General features: G+C 37.9%; 1 protein-coding gene across 1 annotated transcript; it reads left to right on the top strand.

Annotated features, from left to right (window-relative positions):
• The first annotated feature begins 1,092 nt into the window (after positions 1-1,092).
• On the top strand, positions 1,093-17,558 carry GUCA1C (guanylate cyclase activator 1C). Its single transcript, XM_058185585.1, has 4 exons — positions 1,093-1,284; positions 12,679-12,828; positions 13,860-13,947; positions 17,410-17,558. The coding sequence occupies exons 1-4, from the start codon at positions 1,093-1,095 to the stop codon at positions 17,538-17,540; spliced, it is 561 nt and encodes a 186-aa protein (XP_058041568.1). The 3' UTR covers positions 17,541-17,558.
• Positions 17,559-20,745: the final 3,187 nt, after the last annotated feature.

The following is a 20,745-nucleotide window of genomic DNA, read 5'->3' as shown; positions in this document are numbered from 1 at the left end:
AGACAATGGACTCTGTCCTTCTGACTTTTATTGAAGTTTTTTTTTTTTGCTAAATTAAAAGATACAGAAAATTAAAAAAGCAAAGTCAAAGGAATTCTCATAAAAATATACACGAGAGAAGAAAAAATGAATTAAGATGTTTAAATATTAATAGAGAAAAGAATCAAGATCACGTGAAGTATTAATACCACGTTATAATGCCTTATAAGACCACACTTGGAATCTGCAGCCGGATTTCATTGCCACAATGTAAAAAAGATGTTGAGACTCCTGAAATGGAACACAGAAGAGCAGCAAAGATGATTAGGGGACTGGACACTAAAACATATAAAGAACAGTTGCTGGAGGGTGGGAAGAGGGAATCAACCTATTGTCCAAAGCACTTGAAGGCAGGACAAGAAGCAATGGATGGAAAGTAATCAAGGAGAGAACCAACGTAGAGTTAAGAAGAAATTTCTTGACAGTTAGAACAATTAATCAGTGGAACAACTTGCCTCCAGAAGTTGTGAATTCTCCAACACTGGAAGTTTTTAAGAAGTGATTGAACTGAAATGATAAAGAGATTTGTCTGAAATGATACATGGTTTCCTGCCTGAGTAGGGGGCTGGACTAGAAGGCTTCCAAGGTTCCTTCCAATTCCATTATGTAACTCCAAAAATAAGAAGAAAAAAGAAATATTTAAAGAAATGATTTTCAGCAAATATTGTTAATATTTCTGCCCTATACATAACCATCTTCCTATATAGAACCCTTTTTAATTAGTAAATAAAAATCCTAATGGGCAATATGATATTGAATAGTAATCAAATCATCATAATACCTATTTCTGCATGAATTATTTTTAAGAGCAACACCTTTTTTTTTCATTTAGGAGTGTTAATGTTATAAAACAACTACCTATATTAACAGGTAGAGCTGAAGTTAATCCCACTTCTATTTTTACTTAAACTAAATCTATAGTGATCTTAAGATGCTTACGGTTGTTACATGTGTTGGCGTTCCTTCTACTCCAGTTAAACTTGAGCCACTGCAGTGACGGAAAATATTTGCGGAAACCAATTTAAGAAATAAGGATAGATTAATTGCCTCCAAATGGGTGCCAATGAATCAATGGAGGAAATCGTTGCTATGGAAAATTATCAATGGTATGCAAAATTCATGAAAGAATGCCCATCTGGACAACTCACCATGTATGAATGCAAGAAGGTCCTTGGCCTTGAAAATTCAACTACCCAGGCAAATAATTATGTTGAGAAAGTATTCAATATTTTTGATACAAACAAGGTAAGAGTTATCTCTATAGTGCATAGTTTTAGGTAACTGTGTGCTTCTTTTTCATTTATTGTATACAGAACATTTTAGCATCTTATGTCTAACATTTGTTTTAAAATTCCTTCCAAATTGATACTGCAAGATATAAAAGCAGCTAGAAAAGTATATGCCTATTTAAAAGGATTTTAATTTATCAGTGATTAAAATGTATATTATAGCTCTGATAGTTATCTTGATATTTCATACTTTTGTGTTCTTTATACATTGGTATCTGTGAGATGCACAGAATTAAGATGTATATAACAGAGATTGTCGTTTTTAATATGGTTGCCAGCTCTGTGCCTTCAATTTTCGAGAGGGTATGGAGCTATTAACTATTAAAATAAATATGCATCAATATTATTAAACTTCATGAATTTGTTATATTCTTTGAAATTTTGGCACCATCATATATATCATATTATACTTCTAAAGTAGGTCCTTTGATCATTTTTCTAAAATTGCATGCCCAGTTGTTGTTATATTTCATTACTACAATTTTATTTTTCTATTTCTATTGAATTACTACTGTACAATATTGTTTCTGAAATAAAATAAGAGTTGTGTATAATATTCCAAATGTATTTGCATCATATTTACTGTTTTATATTTGCTTTCCCTCCTAATGATAAACACTTTAAAAAACAAATGTGTTTATTTACAATTTATTTGTGACAGTTTCTTTGATCATACTTAATGTATTCATAAACCTTTTTTTTAATTGTCTTCACGAAAAAAAATTAGTCATATTAAGTGTAGGAATTAGTGATTGGCTTGTACTTTGAGGGATTATTGACTTAATGTCAGCCGTTTGGCTAAAGTCAAGTGTAATCTTAACTCAAGCAAATTACAAAACAGTAATGTCAGCCATTATTATTTGAAGATACAACCAGCCAAATAACTTTTAAGAATATAAGATAGACTTGTGAACAGTATTTTCACAGGCCCCAGCAACTATACTGCTTTCATTGAGACTTATAATATACTTGATTTACCTACTAATTTTTTTCCTTTGGAAATGTGACAATAGAATATTAGACGCTTAAAGAAAAGCAGAACTTCAGCAGAAAAAATTAATATCCCTAATCCTTTATTAAGTCAAAATAATGTGCTTCATATGAACCACAGTTAGCTCTCATTACTTTTTCTTAGCACTGAAACAGTTGCAGAAATCCTGGCAAGGGTTTCCAGTTAGGCACAGTTGTAAAACTGGAAAAAACAGTTTATACTCTTCAATTGTTGAGGTTGGGTCTTCTTTTCTTGATATGAGGGCTCTACTCATCTAACCATAAAGCCAAGCTATATCATTTCCTGGGAAGTGATAAAAAACCAGAAGCAAGATCAGTATATATTTAGGACTACTTTTTATGCAGCATGTGATTTCAAATTTAGTTCTTTTATTTATTTTATTCATTTATTTTTATTTATTAATTTTTTATGCAACCCATCTCCCCTGTAAGGCAACTCTGCCTTTAAATCACTATAATTTTTAAAAATATTTCCAAGGGTTGTCTACCCACTCACTGGCTGGCACCAATGAGAACTACCGTATTTTTTGAAGAATAAGACGCACTCTCCCCCCTCAAAAGAGGGTGGAAATGTTGGTGCGTCTTATACTGTACATCAAATACAGCTATTTTTGGCCTCCCGAAACCCCATCCTGCTCATCCCATTTTTGCAAAAAATGAGCCTGTTTTTCGCAAAAACAGGGTGTGCAGAGGGTTTGGGAGGCCTGCAGAGTACTCCTGAGGGCTGGGGAGGGCAAAAACACCCCATTTTTGCCCTGTTTTTTGCAGGCCTGTTTTTTGCCCATTTTTTGCAAAAATGAGGGCGTTTTTACCCTCTCCCAGCACCCAGGAGCACTCTGCAGGCCTCTCAAATCCTTTACACACCCTGTTTTTTGCAAAGACAGGCTAGTTTTTACAAAAAACAGCACACAGAGGGTTTGGGAGGCCTGCAGAGTGCTCCTGGGGGCTGGGGGAGGGCAAAAACCTTTTTTTTCTTAGTTACCTCTTTGAAATCTTGGTGAGTCTTATACACCGGTCCATCTTATACCAATCCAAAAAATACGGTAAATTATCTAACCTCTGAATTTTATTGCTTATTCATATGCAGATTCACAAAAGATGCACACACACAAAACACACGTTTTTATTGTAACATTCCTTAAGCTATAATCTCTTGCAAATAGTGGGCTCCAATGCCAGAACTGGCAGTTCTAGATTTCTAGATGTAATTCTTACAAACTGACAGTACAAGTCTGAGAGTTACAGTGCTAGCTCCTAGTATTCCATTACCAGCCAGGTAACACCAGGTAAGACAGTAGCCTCAGACTTTATTTGGCCCGTGATAGTGAACCTATGGCACGCATGCCACAGGTAGGCATGTGAGTGTTGTTCTAGCTCAAGTCTGGAGCATATGTGGCCATCTAATTTTCAGGCCTTCCAGGCCCAACGGAAGTCACGAAATAGGCTGTTTCTGGCTTCCAGAGGGCTTCCAGGGGGGTGGGGAAGGTAGGATCTGGAGCCCGAGGAGAGTGAAAAATGGGCCTTCCAGTCCCACCAGAAGGCGGCAAATGGGCCATTTCCAACCTCAGAGGGCCTCCAGGTGGGTGGGGAAGGCTGTTTCCCCCCTCCCCAGGCTCCTTGAAAGCCTCTGGAGCCTGGGGAGAATGAAAAATGGGCTTTCCGGTCTCACTGAAACTCAGCAAACGGGCAGTTCTGGCCTCCGAAGGGCCTCCAGGGGGGGAAGGCTGTTTTCACCCTCCCCAGGTTCTGAGAAAGCCCCTGGAGCCAGGGGAGGGTGAAAAACGGGCCTAATGGGTCCACCATGCCATCGCGTACCAAAAGCAGGGGGGTGCAGTTGAGTCACGTGTGTATGAATGGGGGGGCAGGGTACATTGAATTATGGGTGTGGGCACACACGTGTGCGACCCCCCCCACTTCCCCCACTTTTGGCACGTGATGGCAAAAAGGTTAGCCATCACTGCACTAGCCTATTACATTACACTGCTGCATTTGAGCAGAAGACTACCGTGTTTCCCTGAAAATAAGACCCTGTCTTATATTTTTTTGAACTCTGAAATAAGCGCTTGGTCTTATTTCCATGTGCTCAAAAGCCTGATTGGGCTTATTATCAGGGGATGTCTTATCTTGGGGGAATCAGATAACATTTAATTTAATGTGAAAAATTTTCAGACACTTCCTGCAGCTTGTATTTTCAATGAACTACATTTGATTTTTGTCTTAAGAATTAAATTGATTAAATATTAATCAATTTAAGATAATTGATTAATATTCATTACTTCAATTGGCTAGAAAACATTAGTGATTTCTAATTTCAGCTTATTTGGATAAAGTATGTTTTAAACTGATTATAATTTCTAATACATAAAGTGAAAAAGTATGCATCGTTAACAATTATTAACATACAATTATTAACAATAACATTTAATTGTCTTATTGAAGACCTGATTGCACTTGCCAATCTACTTCTAAAAGTAGATTGCTTTTAGAAATGGACTTTGTATAGATAATGAAATATGGGCCTCATTTATACAGAGTATAAGTTGAAAAAAGAATGTTTTAGAAACACTGTATATATGTACTAGATTAATATTTGCATTAGATGAGTATATATAGACTGTGACTGTTTATTGTTAGGTTATATCATACTATATTTTTCTTTGTTATAGTTTTTTAAACTAATTAAAGCATTATTTATGTGTTTTTTGACATTGACATAATGACATTTGTCCTTATTTTTGTTCTCTTTATTTCTATTTTTGATATTAATTAAAAAGAAATAATAAATATTTAATAGTCCACATCTATAGGTACTGTGTTTCCCCAAAATAAGACAGGGTCTTATTCTCTTTTGACTCCCCAAATAAGGGCTTGGCCTTATTATCGGGGGTTCTTATTTTGGAGTGCAGGTGGCGAGCATGGGATTGGATGTCCCATCACTGCCGTCATGTCCCCTCCTTGTTCTTCATGCCGGCTGAGCGGTCCAACACATCCCACCCCATCCCAATGGCAACAGGTGCTTCCCTTCCCTGCCGTCTCTTTATCAACATGGGGGGCAAGTGAGGTGGGGGAGAAACGAGACACGTAGAGCAAGATGTGGCTCCCCTTGCCGTTCTCTTCTCCCTCCCCTTGCCAGGCATAACAGGGCTCCTGCTCCTCCCTTAGATACCCGCCCTCTTTAGGGATGCAATTTTGGGGTGGCAGGTAGGGCGGGTGAGAAACGGGACACGCGTCTTACTTTTCCAGCTCTGACGCGTTCCTCAAACTTCTCAAATTTTTCAATCAAACTTCTAGAACTTGCAAGAAAGTTTTCTTTTACAGCGTGTTTCCCTGGACACAATGGTGAGGAAAGCAATGGAGCTTGAAAGATAAGACCTGCATCCTGCTTCTCGCCCACCCCACCTGCCACCCCCAAATTGCATTCCTAAAGGGGGCGGGTGGCTAAGCAAGGGACAGGAGCCCTGCCATGCCTGAGGGATGGGTAGAAGAAATAGTAAGGGGAGCAACGCCTCGCTCCATGGGTCTTCCTTCTACCCCGCCCCACCTGCCACCCCTCTCGATAAAGAAATGGCAGGGAAGGGAAGCAGCCAGGCTGCTGTTGCCATTGGGGTGGAGTGGGGTGGGACGTGTTGGGCCGCTTAGCTGGCATGAAGAACAGGGAGGGGCAGGCTTGTCCCCCAGTTCCCCCTCCAGCCCTGTCTCCTCAACTCATTTTGGTTGCACGGCAAACAACCAGGGGAAGTGGTGGGACCGGCTACGCATACATGTAAGTAGTTGGTGGGGGGCAGGGGTGAAATGCTCCCGGTTCAGACCGGCTCGCCTGATCCAGTAGCGATGGCAGCTGGTAGTTCGGAGAACCAGTAGCAAAAATCCCTGGCCCCGCCCCCTGCCAAGCCACACCATCATCAGGTTTGTTTTTTCACTTTTAAAAGCAGTTTTTCTTCAGCTGAAAACATGCCTTTAAAAGTAAAAAAAAGCCTTTGATCCCAGCTCAGCTGGGATCATCAGAATCCTTTAAAAGTTTTTTTTAACAACCTCTTCGGCCGAAGAGGTTGTAAAAAAAAAAGGTTTTAAAAGGTTCCTGTGGCGATCCCAGCTGAGTTCCTCATCACCAGAAACTTAAAAAACATGTTTTCTACAAGCTCTTCAGCAAAAGAGCTTGTAGAAAACCTCCTTTTAAAAGGTTCTGGGCTGCGATGAAGCACTTACCTTATTACGGCTCCTTTCTGGCTGGGAAAGCCATACTTTACATTAGTTGCATCAGCTAGCAACTGAATCTGCCTGCCTGCAATCCGTCTCCTCAGTCAGCAACTTAATCTGCCTGCTTTGCTGGCTGAGGAACTCTGGGAATTGAAGTCCACAAACCTTAAAGTTACTAAGGTTGGAGATCCCTGATCTAAAAAATATAAATAAAATAAAATAAAATACTTGTGCAGCTTTCTGAGATTTCTGTAGTGTTTCACTCTAACTATACAAAAAGACAAAATCTCACAAAGCTGTATGTGGCATTTTGTGTGTGTGTATGAGTCAGTTGTGTTGTGTTGTGTGTGTATAAAGTATGAAAGTTGGTTTTTGAACTTTTTGTGTCTGTGTGAGGTTCCTGCATGTTGCAGGGGCCATTTTGGGTGAAGTGCAGCTGCTTTTATATTGTATGTTAGTCAGTTGTGTTGTTTTGTGTTGTGTTTGTGTAAAATGTTAAAGTTGGTTTTTGGTACCTATTGTTTTGTATACTTCGTTTATTATTTTTATTATTGGCCACGCCCACTCAGTCATCTGACTATTGGCCATGCCCACCAATTAAGCCATGCCCACAGAACCGGTAGGGAAAATTTTTAGATTTCACCCCTGGTGGTGGGGCTTATTTTGCGGGGGGTGGCTTATATTATCGCATGCGCTGAAAAGCCCAATTGGGCTTATTATCCAGACATATCTTATTTTCAGAGTAACACGTTACTACCCACCAAACAACCATAATTGGGGCTGGCAATGTCGCTAAATGATGATTGTTATGCAAGACAATACTTATCCACGACTTGCAATTTCACTACTGGCTTCTCTATTTACTCTACTTGTTGAAAGCCGACTGTCATGTTCGCAAATGATGATCACGTGACTGAGGGACACTAAGATAGCTGAAAGTATGAGGACCGCTCCTAAGGTTACATTTTTAGTGTAATTTTGAATGGTCACTAAATAGAGCAGTTGTTAACTGAAGACTATTAAAAAGTGCCATCTGTTGAGGCTTATGTTGCTTTGAAGGTGTGCTTGTATGAACATGCAGAGTCTCATGAAACCTGTGAACAAATAAAGTCAAACATTCACAAAATTAAGTTTAAGTAATAATCAGTTTATTACGGAGTTTTAATAATAAAACTCTGGGCTCAGAACCCCAGGGAGTCCTGCAAAAGCTCACCATCTCTGAATGAAGTTTTGAGAATCTAACAGAGAGGCTGAGGGAGGCAAATATGTGTAATGTTATCATGGAAATACCATATATTTTGTGTCAGACATTGAGACAAATATATAATTGCGACACTCAAATTATCATTTTGGTGCAGTTTGCTGAAGATGCTGCTGATTGTCAATCTGTTTGGGAAAGGTAGCTTTAACAGCTGTGCATTCAACATTCCAATTGACTTCATGCATGCTATAATGGGAAAATGATCCTTTCCTGCACCAGAAAGAGATCTTTGGGTGAGTGGGAAATAGTAAGCAAGCAGTCTAAGGATTTGATTCTTATACTTTATCACAGAGATAGGCAATTTGTAGCTCTGGCTTGCATATAGCAGAAAAGCTAGCCATGCATAGTCACTCTCTGTCAGCCTAACCCAGGGGTCTCAAACTGGCGGCCTGCAGGCCGGATGTGTCATACACAGACCACGCTCACCCCAGCTCCGTGAAGGGAAAAAAGTCACAAAAGTCATGTGATGGCAATGTTTGACACCTGTGGCCTAACCCATTCACAGGATTGTTGTTGTGAAGAAAATAGGAGGAAGGAGTAATATATATGTTCATTGCTTGAAGTCACTTATAAAAATAATAAAGTTGGGATAAAAATTAGCTATCTATCATCTGTCTGTCTGTCTGTCTGTCTGTCTGTCTATCTATCTATCTATCTATCTATCTATCTATCTATCTATCTATCTATCTATCTATCTATCTATCCATTTAATATCATAATTGTGCTCACTTTTCTGCCACATCTGTACTCAAGGCAACCACCAGAGTTTAGTAAGGGTTGAGTTAATTTGCACATATTTAATACATCTATTGTTTGCAATTTACAAGTTGCAAAATTATCGATACTCTTTGCGGTTAGTAATATTCAGCAGTAGTAGCGCTGGACCAGCTTTAACTGCACTTGTTCTTCTAATCTACGAATAGAATATTTACAATTTTTCAGAATTTGCTGGATCTCAGCTCCCAGCAGCTCTAGGTAGCAGACCAGTGGTATTAACGAATTCAACTATTCTGCATTATTATTCTTATAATCTCTTAGAGTCCAAAGACATTCACAAAAATGGTAGAAATCCTCTTTCATAAAAATGATTTGATAAAAGAAATCAACACAAAATGTTTAATTGTAAATATTTAAATTCCATCAGAGGAGGAACAAATTGTATCCTTTCTCTTGGCTTTCTGAATAGTTTATAGTATGTAATAGTGCTTACATACTATTAAAACATGATAGTTTTATTCTGATGAAACTATACATCTTATCCACTTTTTGAGTATTCTCCTTTTCTGTCTCATACACATAACTTGCATGAATGTAGCTGTTTGTGCAGCCATACTTACATACTTCTTTGCAAATTGTTGACAAATTTGCTTTGGACTTATTATTCAGAGTTGAACAATTTCAGCTGCGACACAATGGTGTTTCTATGGAATCAATAACTTCTTTTTTATATCCAAGATGTCATCCAATTAATAAGTATTAGATAAAAGCTATTTTTGCTGTACATTTTATTGTTAAGGATTTAATCCTGCAAGTGTATTTGCCCACTGAATTCAATGAGATTGCTTCTAACCTGTCTACTATGATTTAAACAAAAAATATTTTTCCAAAAGTGTCAGAGACAGCATTGAAGAAAAAAGACTCAAGAACTGTATCTGAAAAAGAAAATGACTACATGGCACTACATACCTGATATTCTAAAATAAAAGGCGAAGGATACTCCAGATGAAAGAGGATACAAATCAAAGAAACAAACACTTAGTGGCAGTTTGTAAATTAGCATTGCTCAAGGCAATTTGATCCAGCAAACAGTAGACTTTAAAAGACCTGAAACAAAAGATCCCAGTACAATTAATCCTGGACTGTTGCTTGACCAATTCTAGATCACTAGAGTAGGTGAGTACAAAATAAAACACTTACTTCCATAGAAGTAAGTGTTTTAAAATTCAGTGTAACGTATTTCTGAGAAGGTATGCATACAGCAGCTTTTTCATTTTGATAAATGAAGTTTCAACAATAGGAAAAAAAGAATTTTGGTAGAATTATTTCCTGCAAACATTTGAGCAATTGAAATTCCCACTATTACTATCACATCCCCCTTTGAGAAGTGCCATCTGATGCAGAATAGCCTTATCTGTATATTATATGCCTGCTGCAGGAGCATATAATAAACTTCTACAACAGTATTATTTTGTTACACTTTTATCCCAATATTGTTTCAACTAGATATATGCAAACATATTTTTCCTTGCATATAGTGCAGCACCTCCTCCTCCTTCTGTTGGAGCTGCTCTTTTTGCACAAGTACAGGTAATCCTCAATTTACAACAGTTCATTTAGTGACCATTCAAAGTTACAACTGAAAAAAGTTACTAATGACCGTTTTTCACTTGCAGCATCCCCATGGTCACGTGATCAAAATTCAGATGCTTGGCAACTGACTCATATTTATGACGGTTGCAATGTCCAGGGTTCATATGATCCCCTTTTGTGACCTTCCAACAAATGAAATCAAAGGGGAAGCCACATACATTTAACAACCATGTTACTAACTTAAGAACCGCAGTGATTCAGTTAACAACTGTGGCATGAAAAGTCGTAAAATTCATTTAACAAATGTTTCATTTAGCAACAATTTTGGGCTCAATTGTGGTCATAAGTTGAGGACTACCTGTAATAACTTTCCAGTGTCATGTGCCAATCATGAATATCATCCCATAACATTTCAGCAATATCACATATTTCTATTTCTGAGTTAGGATCTCTACTTTTATACAGGTCCTGTTTATTTTTCATGCTGTCTGTTGGAATAGAAATATCTGAGATTTTGAGCACCATCCATTGATCTCTTTGTTGTACTTTTTTTTAATTTACATTTATATCCCGCCCTTCTCCGAAGACTCAGGACGGCTTACAATGTATAAGGCAATAGTCTCATTCTATTTGTATATTTACAAAGTCAACTTATTGCCCCCCCAACAATCTGGGCCCTCATTTTACCTACCTTATAAAGGATGGAAGGCTGAGTCAACCTTGGGCTGGGCTTGAACCTGCAGTAATTGCAGGCTGCTGTGTTCTAATAACAGGCTTCTTACCAGCCTGAGCTACCACGACCCTACTTGCCTGTTAAACTCCAATTATCCACCAGGACCTCATGCTTTTTTCTTTTGTTTCTGAAATTTATGACCCGGTGCTCGGCAGTATATTCAACCCTTAGTTTTTGCAACTTACCTATCGTTGCCCTACTGTGCATCTTTCTCAACGTATTGCAGTGAAGTTTTTATTAACCGTGGCACAGTTTTATATATCTTTATATGTGAGTATATTTAAATGGAACAGCTTGGAACCTTTTTTACAATAAGGACAGCTAGGAACAAATTCTTGAAAAGAAAATAAATCAAAAGTACTGAATCAGTTGTGATGGATAGTAGCTACAAAGTCTTCTTCAAACTCTTCCCCTGCCTAATGCATAACTCAAACATGGCTTTTTCTGCTGCCAAAAAAGCCTTGTAATCCTGTCAGAAAGAAAATAATGAATACTCCTCACCTAAAATAAGTTCATTTAGTGCAGTGGTGTCAAACTCAAGGCCAGCGGGCCACATCCAGCCTGCAGGGTGCTTAGATCTGGCCCACAGGACCAGCCTGGAAACTGCAAAGGACTTTCTGCCAGCAAAAATGTGGTGCAGGAGGGTCTTGAGAAATGTTTCCCCTTTTGCATTTGAGGATGCAAGGGACAGGAAAGGAGAAAGGGAAAGACAAAGAAAAAGATAGGAAGCAAAAAGATAGCAAGGAAGGAAAAATAAGGAAAGGAAGAGGAAAGGAGAATGAAGAGGGAAGGAAAAAGAAGGGAGGGAGGGAGGAAGATTATAATGAGGGAGGGTCCCGTGTCATGCCCATGGCTATGCCCACCTGTCAAGCCCCTCTCGACCCTCTGAGGTCAAACACAACCCTTATGCGGCCCTCAATGAAATCGAGTTTGATACCCCTGATCTGGGAAATAGGTGAGAGAGCAAAGTTATCCATCCTCTTAACAATGGAATTCTCGGCAGCTTTGCTTGGCCAATACATTTTTCTTTGTTTAAACACCTATCTCACTTGCTCAAAATGTGTCCATAAATCAGCGCCTTCACATGTCCCGCCTTCAACTCAACAATTTCTATTGTTCGGGGTTCCTCTTTCTTGCAGAGCAGGCACCCATAGTCACTGAATAAAGATTGGTCATTTCCCCTCAGCTCTGTGCTTTTTTTGTGAAAATTCTATGGCATCCTGATATGACTAGCCTTTTCAAGAAAAGAGATGAACGACTTACACATTGCTATTTTTCACATGGAGCAAACAACTGCTATCACCCTCACACTCTGCTAGCATGCCTTAGATTACTGACAACGTGCTTTTTGTAAAATTGCCTTAACAGAAATTTGAGGTGCAGTAGAATGAAGCAGTGAGGCTGTTCTTCTCAGTGGCTAGAAACAGTTCTTGATGTGGAACTGCCGTTTCCATAATGAACAGTTCTGGTTTGCTGTAACAGCAGTGACGTTTCCTTAGTTTACCACTTCTACTTTTTAAAAGCTGGTGGGCAGCCTGAAGTGGTGATACAGAGGGGAAGTCTCCATACCACATTATTATTATTCTCATGATCTATAGTTATACAGTGAGTTGTTTTCTGTTTCTGGCCTTTTACTGATCTTTTTCCCTTATTTCTGAATGGGACAGAGTCTTCTGTAGCAAGAAAGTTACAGGATGAGGAAGTCATCAAAATATCCTTAGTTATTTTTGCATCCAGTTATCCTCTTATTAATATTATTGGCAAAATAGATGCAATTTCATATACTTTGCAAATGCACTCAACCTCTCCCCCTTATTGTTTGTTTGTTTGTTTTAAAGGATGGATTTATTGACTATTTGGAGCTTTTAGCTGCTATAAATCTGGTGATACGAGGGAAAATTGACCAAAAATTGAAATGGTATTTTAAACTTTATGATATTGACGGGAGTGGAACAATTGACAAAAAAGAAGTAATAAGCATGTTAATGGTGAGTAAACACACAAATTAGCAAGGAGAAGTCATTCTATGAGAGTTTAATACTGTGAATATACTGATGTTTTGATTATTGTAATAAATGCATGGCCAAATTGTCACTTATAATTTCTTTGATGTCCCAGACAAAGGCAATATGTATCTACACTGAGCTTTCCCCACTTCCATTAGATGAGACTGAAACTATTCAAAGCTGCTATCGGCTGTTGGTATTTTGGAGGAGTAATTGAGCTCAAGAGCACTCAAAGGAGCTGCTTTAACTAAGATAGTGCTCTGAGTGATCACAACTAAACATTTTAGCACATCTAGAGAGATGAACTACAGTGGTGGAAAGGACTGAATTGTAGGTGGGGCAAGAGTTTCATTGTTCTTGGGGGGAACTGAGTAACAGCTGTTTTACATATTTAAAAAAACTGGGGGGAAATGCAACTTTTATGTGTTCATTCTTATACCAGGTACCCAGTATCTCCATTACTATCATTCTTTGTGCTTTAAACAGATATGAAAGGGCAAGGCAGACAATTCTTAATCATATATTTGCAAACAGGATAACTGTTCACCCATAAAAAGTAAAACCATAGGTTTACTAAAATACTATATGTGGAGGAGCCTGTGGAGATGACCCAGAAGCTACACCTGGCAGGTCAAAAGTATTCTGGCAGGGTAGCATCTCTTCTAAAATCATTACACTGATTATTAGTATTTTAGTAAACCTATGGTATTTCTACATGGATAAATACTAAGACATTGTCACCATGTTCATTTCTTCATCTGCAATGAAAAATTAAAAGCAGTAGGAATATTAATAGTTTTTTAAAGTATTGACACACTGTGATATGCATTTCAACATAAACTTGAAATATTAATAAGTCTCTAAAGTTTTCAACTCTTTTAAATAATGTGAGTAGTTTTCAGTGTTGACTTAACTGGAATGCTTTTCAAATTTGCCTCAAATGCATGGTATACAAAAGCTACCTCTTACATTTGTAATATAATGTGGTTATTCTTACATGCTTATTTATTTAGGCTGTTCAAACCATTAGTAATAACAAAGAGATGTCTCCTGAAGAATTGACGAACCTGATTTTTCAGAAGATAGATGTAAACAATGATGGTAAGAATAAATAAATCTTGAAATCTTTATTTTCATCATTTTGCAATTTTGTAAAAGCATTCTGTTGATAAAGCTATAAAGTTAGTCACATATATTCTTCAGAAATATTATAACTAATTGAAATATGATGGACATTGTACAAAGCAAAAATTGATTATTATTTTTTTAATTCAAAGAGCCATTCAGACTGTATGGCTTAATTTCACTGTGTGTTTGCAGCAAGATGAAATTGAAGACAGCAAAGGGAATGTAGAGAAGTATGGTTCGCTCATTTCAAGCTTTATTTTTTAATTCTTTGTTCAGCAAATTTTATTAAATTGCTTTACAGAGATTCTATCAAGTTCACTGTATTGTAATTAATTGCCTTGCAAAACTTTTTTTTGTTTTGCATTTGATCCAGGGTATCCTGTCAGAAGTGCTTATTGGCAGCTAAATAGTTATTTTATACATACATACATACATACATATATGTTTTTGTAGGTTTTCACGGGTATGTTCAGGTCTTTTCCCGTGTAAGTTTGGAAGTATTTAGGCAACGTTTCGATGAGATCTCACTCATCATCTTCAGGCTGGAGGTTTTTTGGCTTTGTTCTTATGAGCAAAGTGTGGATTTTAACTGCTGTTCTGATGGGGGTTGTTTTTTGAATTGATGGCCTAGCTGTTGCAAGCTGATTGGATGGTTGTCTTATTACATATTGATTGGTTAATGGAGTTTTTTGAATCGCTGGCCTAGCTGCTGCAAGCTGATTGGTTGGCTGTATTGCTAATTGGTTAATGGGGTTGATGTTTGTGTGGGAAGTAGCATTTTGGGCCCTGGTCTGGTTCCGAGTTCAAGGTCTTGTCATGTGTTGATGTTTGTGTGGGAAGTAGCATTTTGGGCCCTGGTCGGGTTTTGAGTTCGAGGTCCTGTCGTGTGTTGGTGTCAATTTTTGTAGCTGGGATTCGTTTCTTGACTAGGGCTAGTTTCCAGATGTTTGGTAAGCGGGAGGTATCGTCACGTTTATTCATGTTATGGGGGTGTTTCTCTATTTCTATGGCTTCCATAATTATTCTCTTGTGGTAGTGTTCAGTTTTGGAGATTAATTTGGTTCCTTCAAAATCAATGTTATGTCCTGTTGCTTTAAGGTGTTGGAAAAGAGATGAAGTTTTTTCTTCTTTTCTGACTGCAATCTTGTGTTCTGCTATGCGTGCATTTATTCTCCTATTAGTTTGTCCAATGTATGTTGCTGGGCAGATTTTGCATGGTATTTTATAGACTCCTTGGTTTTCTAGCTGGATCTTGTCTTTGGGGTTTCTTAAGATGTTGGCTGTTTTTTGGTCTGTGCAGAAAGCTGTTTTGATGTTGTGTTTGTGGAGAATTTTGCTGATTTCATCTGTAGTGCCCTTGATCTATGGGAGGAAGGCGATGCCATTGTTTTGTTCTGTGTCTTGGTTTTTGGGTTGAGTGTCTCTTTGGATTAGGTTTGTAATTGTGTTTCTTTGGAATCCGTTCGAGATTAGTACATTTGTAAGTGTGTGTAATTCAGTTTCCAGGTGGTCTTTGTCAGCTAGGTGTTTGGTTCTGGAGATGAGAGTCTTGGCTACGGAGTTGGTCTGTGCAGGGTGGTGATGTGATTGTGCATTTAAGTACGACAGGACCTCAAATTCAAAACCAGACCAGGGCCCAAAATGCTACTCCCCACACAAACATCAACACATAACAGGACCTCAGACCCGGAACCAGACCAGGGCCCAAAATGCTACTTCCCACACAAACATCAACCCCATTAACCAATTAGCAACACAGCCAACCAATTAGCTTGTAGCAGCTAGACCAGCGATTCAAAAAACTCCAATAACCAATCAATATGTAGCAACACAGCCAACCAATCATCTTGCAACAGCTAGGCAATCAATTCAAACCCCCCACACACACCAGTATTTATAGAGAAACAGCAGTTAAAATCCACTTTGCTCACATAAGAACAAAGCCAAAAAAACTCCAGCCTGAAGATGATGAGTGAGATCTCATCGAAACGTTGCCTAAATACTTTCAATGTTACACGGGAAAACACCCGAACATACCAAAACCTGCATATATATATGCAGGTAGGTATGTAGGTCTTGGCATATTCGGGTCTTTTCCCGTATAAGGTTGAGAGTATCTTGTCGAAACGTCGGGAAAAGACCCAAATATGCCAAGACCTACATGTGTGTGTGTGTGTATTTGTTTTCGTAGGTTTTCACGGGTATATGTATGCAGGTTTTGGTATGTTCGGGTCTTTTCCCATGTAAGATTGAAAGTATTTAGGCAATGTTTCGATGAGATCTCATTTATCATCTTCAGGCTGGAGTTTTTTTGGCTTTGTTCTTATGTGAGCAAAGATTTCATTGAAACATTGCCTAAATACTTTCAATCTTACAGGGGAAAAGACCTGAACACACAGCTTGGCGCACCGGCCCCTGTACCCTTCGCTTGATGGGCGCACTCCGGAGATCACACTGCTCCCACCCTACAGCCCACAGGTGTCTCCATGCTGCCAGATTTCCACCAGAGGGACCCAGCAAGCAAGGGGCAGAGGGCAGCTGGTGCACCAATCTCTCCATTTGTTTATCTAGCTCTGTGGTTGCACAATTGGCAAAATCTGGGCGAGTTCGGCACTCCAACAAGTGGTGGGACAGGGTCACATCCACTTGTGTGAGAGAGGCTAGGGCTCAGTGGAGAAGGGGAGGGGCCAACCCAAGGCAAGGGCCTGGCACCCAAGACAAGCACAGGCTGCACCAACCCATGCCTCTGCAAAGGCTCTAGCAACCCCAGCAATGGTGCTGCTGCTTTGGCTGTTAGGGAACTGTTGCTGAAAATATGCAGTGGGCACACGTGGCACCGCTCAGGCTACAACAAAACAAAGCCTACAGAGACATGATAGATCTCATGCTTTTATACATTTCTGTCCTCTGTGCAAAAACGTTTTTCCAAAGAAGACAGAGGTGTGTGTAAGAATGCGAGATCTAACGAAAACAGCTTTGTAACAACAACTTGAGCTCTGGAAATCTTCCCAAAGTAAAGTGAGTAATTGGTGACTGGTGGGGAGAAGGCCCAAGCAGCTTTGGGGACTCCAAGGGGTGGGAAGAAAAGTGTGGGATATCTCAACGGGTGCAGAGAGGCCTTTGGTGGCTGGAGACAATGGTCTTGTCCCTGACTAGGTCTCCCATGATCTTCCCCACTCTTGAGGTACTTCATGTGCTCTTAATGACTCACACATTTGATTAACAAATGCACTGATAAAAGGAGGGATGGCACTCTTTCATTTAATGCAATTCAGTTAACGTTATGATCATAATGGGTAGGATCCATTACATTCGTAACTCGAGGATTACCTGTAATAAATATAGTAGTGGTTATGATAGTGTTTTCCCTAATTCAAGACAGAAAAAGTCTACAAAACTTTGACTCTAAAGAAGTGCGTATTGTTTTTATAATAGGGGAACTGACCTTAGAAGAACTCATGAATGGCGTGGAAAAGGATGAAAAATTCCGGGAAATTATTTCAAAGAGCTTTGAGCTCTCCAATGTACTGAAAATTTTACAAAGTGAGAGAAGACACAGCATCTGACATGTATTATAAATGGCACTTGTGACAAAAAGAACAATTCTGGTATCAAATACCAAGACTGACTGTTACATTTTCCATCCACTATTCAAAGCATAAGATGGTCTAGACAGATGATTACTTCAGAAGTGTTCTTTATTTATTGTCTCTTCCTTTTCTTTCTCACAACGTACAATAGTTTTTGTCTACATATATAACAAAAATCTTTGTAATGCAGAATGAAATAAACACAGCACATAACACTTGGTATTGGGAGAATATATCCAAATAAATAGATCAATACAATTAGAATTGGAAAGATATCTCTCTAGAAGATAGAGAATAGATAAATTACTTAAATATAACTTGTTTAACTTGAAATTTGGAACATGGTGATAAAGCATTATATAGGACTGGCCTATTTAGATCAATTTAGGGTGAAATATGTTTTTGCAGTAACTTAATATCTATACTAATCAATTTAAAAATAGGAGTATTTTTTCTAATTAACCCACCTCAATTAGTTTGACAGGCTAAATATAAATAACTATTTGGAAAAGTAGTTACTTTGATATTATGGGAATTATTTCAAATGTAAATGAACATGATGTAATGGTTTAGTTTTTAAAAGGCTTTTAAGGATTACAGTTAAAAAAGATCACTTTTTTAAAAAAAATTAGTTCATCATGAAATCAGACAAATTTGAGGAAATAATTAAGAAGATGCATTTCAAAACTTCGTCTTCAGCTATCAGAGATCAATTGCAAAATATTACATGAAACATATAACAATAAAACAATTTAAAATTACTTCTGAAATCCTAGAGCAAAGGCCAATGTTCTTTCTTGCTTGCATATCTTTTTCTTTTTCTTGCCTTTGAAGAAACATCATTTTCAGCCATTCCAAAATTACATATTCATACATCAAGTAAACTTTCCTTTTTCTGGCTATTAGCTTCTGGCAACATCCTTTACAGTAACAGTGCAGAAGTACATACAGCCATGCATGCACTCCTATCACTCTTAAGTTTTCTGAATATGAAAAAAGATGAAATCTTCAGACATTAGAACAATCTGTAATTCTTATATTCAGATTTGCCACCTAAGTAATTCCCCTAACTTTATAAACTAATCATGCTAAAAATTCTCTTATTTTCCCTCTCTTCTCAGAGGGAAAAAACTGGGCACAATTCTTTATTCTGTCTGACATATTATTGACAGTTTTCCAAATCCGGAAGTGAGAAAGTCCAAAATAAATGTTCATCGCACTAAGCTACTGAAAGAAGCTAAACAAAACCCAAAAGGCTTCTCTCTCTCCTAAAACAGAAATATTTTTCATTCTTACCCTGAAATTTAACTTTCTGTACACGAACTAGGCTATGATTACTATCCCTCAATCTCCTTAGCACATGTATATTTGTAGGAATGCTACATTTTAAAAATCTGTTGGTTTTTTGCTATCACAGGCAGCTTTAAAAATTATATCATTTTTTTTCTGCATTCGTTACAAATACACTTGTACATTTCATTAAAGTGAACCTCTTTTTGAAATCTCATTTCCCTGAACTTTCTCATATTCTTTGTATTGTGTTGTTTTCTATTGTATTGTTTTTATTGTTTGCTGATAAATAAATATAGAAAAAAAACCTCTTTGTTTCTAACTAAATTGAATAGATCAAGTTCTTCTCAGATTATTAGTTGTTTAAATGCCAGAAAGGGACAGACTACACATTTTTCTGGAATAAACTTTAACACATTTTGTCAACACTCCTCTTCCAGATTTCTTTTTTAAGAAAAAGGCAGAAATCTGGGGAGATGAAACAAGAACTTTCTGTGCCTGAGCTGGGAAAACAAGAAAAATGTTCAGATAAATGGCTGGAATTCTTGAAGAATCAGTAACAAAGAATCATAAATTCCTCAGGTTTTAGAGTATTACTAGGGAATAGGCTAGTAGTCTAGTTAGATGTTGTATTGTTGTACATTTTCTCTGTGTTAGAAGTCCTATGTTCTTGCATTCCTATTACTTTGTAAAAGTAGGGAATTCTGATTTGATATTATTTACATATATTTGCATTATTAACACTACATAAAGGATCTTTACAGTCCACGTGCCCTCTACTGGGAATTAAACATGAAATGCTGGTTTTCAATAGTATCAAAAAGTGAAAAAATCTAAATGATCTGTACAATCCATGTCCTTTTAAGGTTCTCACATAACAAGTTCTACATGACTTCTGGAGAATAGGATTTTCTATTTTTATACAGTACACAATATATAGTACTATTGATATGCACTGTATATAGTTATCTAAACTATGCAGAACTAGGAGTTCAGTTCCCAAAACGTTTCAGCCCCTAAAATAACATCTGACTAAACATGTGGGAGAAATCCCATGTGGTGTCTCCTGCTTGTCAATGTAACTGAAAATAGTAAGATATACACAGAATATGTCCTATCCAATATGGTGTAGCAGGCTAGAAATTGGGAGACTGTGAGTTCTTTATGCCTTACGCATAAAGGCAACTGGGTAGCCTAGGACCAGTCACTTTCTCTCAGCCTAGGAAGGAGACAATGTCAAAGCACTTCTGAGAAACCTTGCCAAGAAAACCACAGGGACTTATCCAGGAAGTCTCCAAGAAGCAGATGTGGTTGAACAGAAGAAAAAAAAATAGCTAGGATTATACACCATGTGCACAATTATTAGGCAAGTGAATATTTTGACCATATCATCCTTTGTATACATATTTTCCACCTTCAAACTGTATAAACTTAAATGCTTAGTGGATATGAACAGATCAAGTGATGTGTAATGAGGACAGTGTGGCCTAAGGAGATCAACACTCTATATGGGGTCTGCAACCTTAAAACACTCAGAGCCATTTGGACCCATTTCCCACAAAAAACAAAACACAGGGAGCCACAAAACCTGGATGGGTGTGGCCAACTCAACCTTACTCACTCCCACCCAGTCACACCTGTCAGTGCTTTTGGTGGAGTTTTTTCTCTCTGTTGTGCATGTACACTGCTTCACCAAGATAATTTTAAAATGAAGATTCTTCCTAGTTGGAAGTTCTTATAGTTTATCATTTCTTTTTACCTGAAAACCAGAATCAAATCCCAAATTAGCTGCTTCTGTTGGAGCAGAGGCAGGAGGGGGAAGGAACTTAATCCTTAAAATGCCATCCACTTTGCTTTAGTTTATGTACCCCAAAGTATAGCTAAATTTAAA

The sequence above is a fragment of the Ahaetulla prasina genome, chromosome 5 (assembly GCF_028640845.1).
Source record: "Ahaetulla prasina isolate Xishuangbanna chromosome 5, ASM2864084v1, whole genome shotgun sequence".
In the NCBI taxonomy this organism is placed as follows: Eukaryota; Metazoa; Chordata; class Lepidosauria; order Squamata; family Colubridae; genus Ahaetulla; species Ahaetulla prasina.
The sequence above is the reverse complement of the archived record's forward strand: the minus strand, read 5'-3'. Positions and strand labels throughout refer to the sequence as shown.

Coding starts and splice junctions, on each gene's coding strand:
- GUCA1C (XM_058185585.1), top strand. CDS start 1,093: ATGGGTGCCAATGAATCAATGGAGGAAATCGTTGCTATGGAAAATTAT. Junction 12,829..13,859: donor AAGTAATAAGCATGTTAATG/GTGAGTAAACAC, acceptor TTATTTATTTAG/GCTGTTCAAACCATTAGTAA. Junction 13,948..17,409: donor GATAGATGTAAACAATGATG/GTAAGAATAAAT, acceptor TTTTTATAATAG/GGGAACTGACCTTAGAAGAA.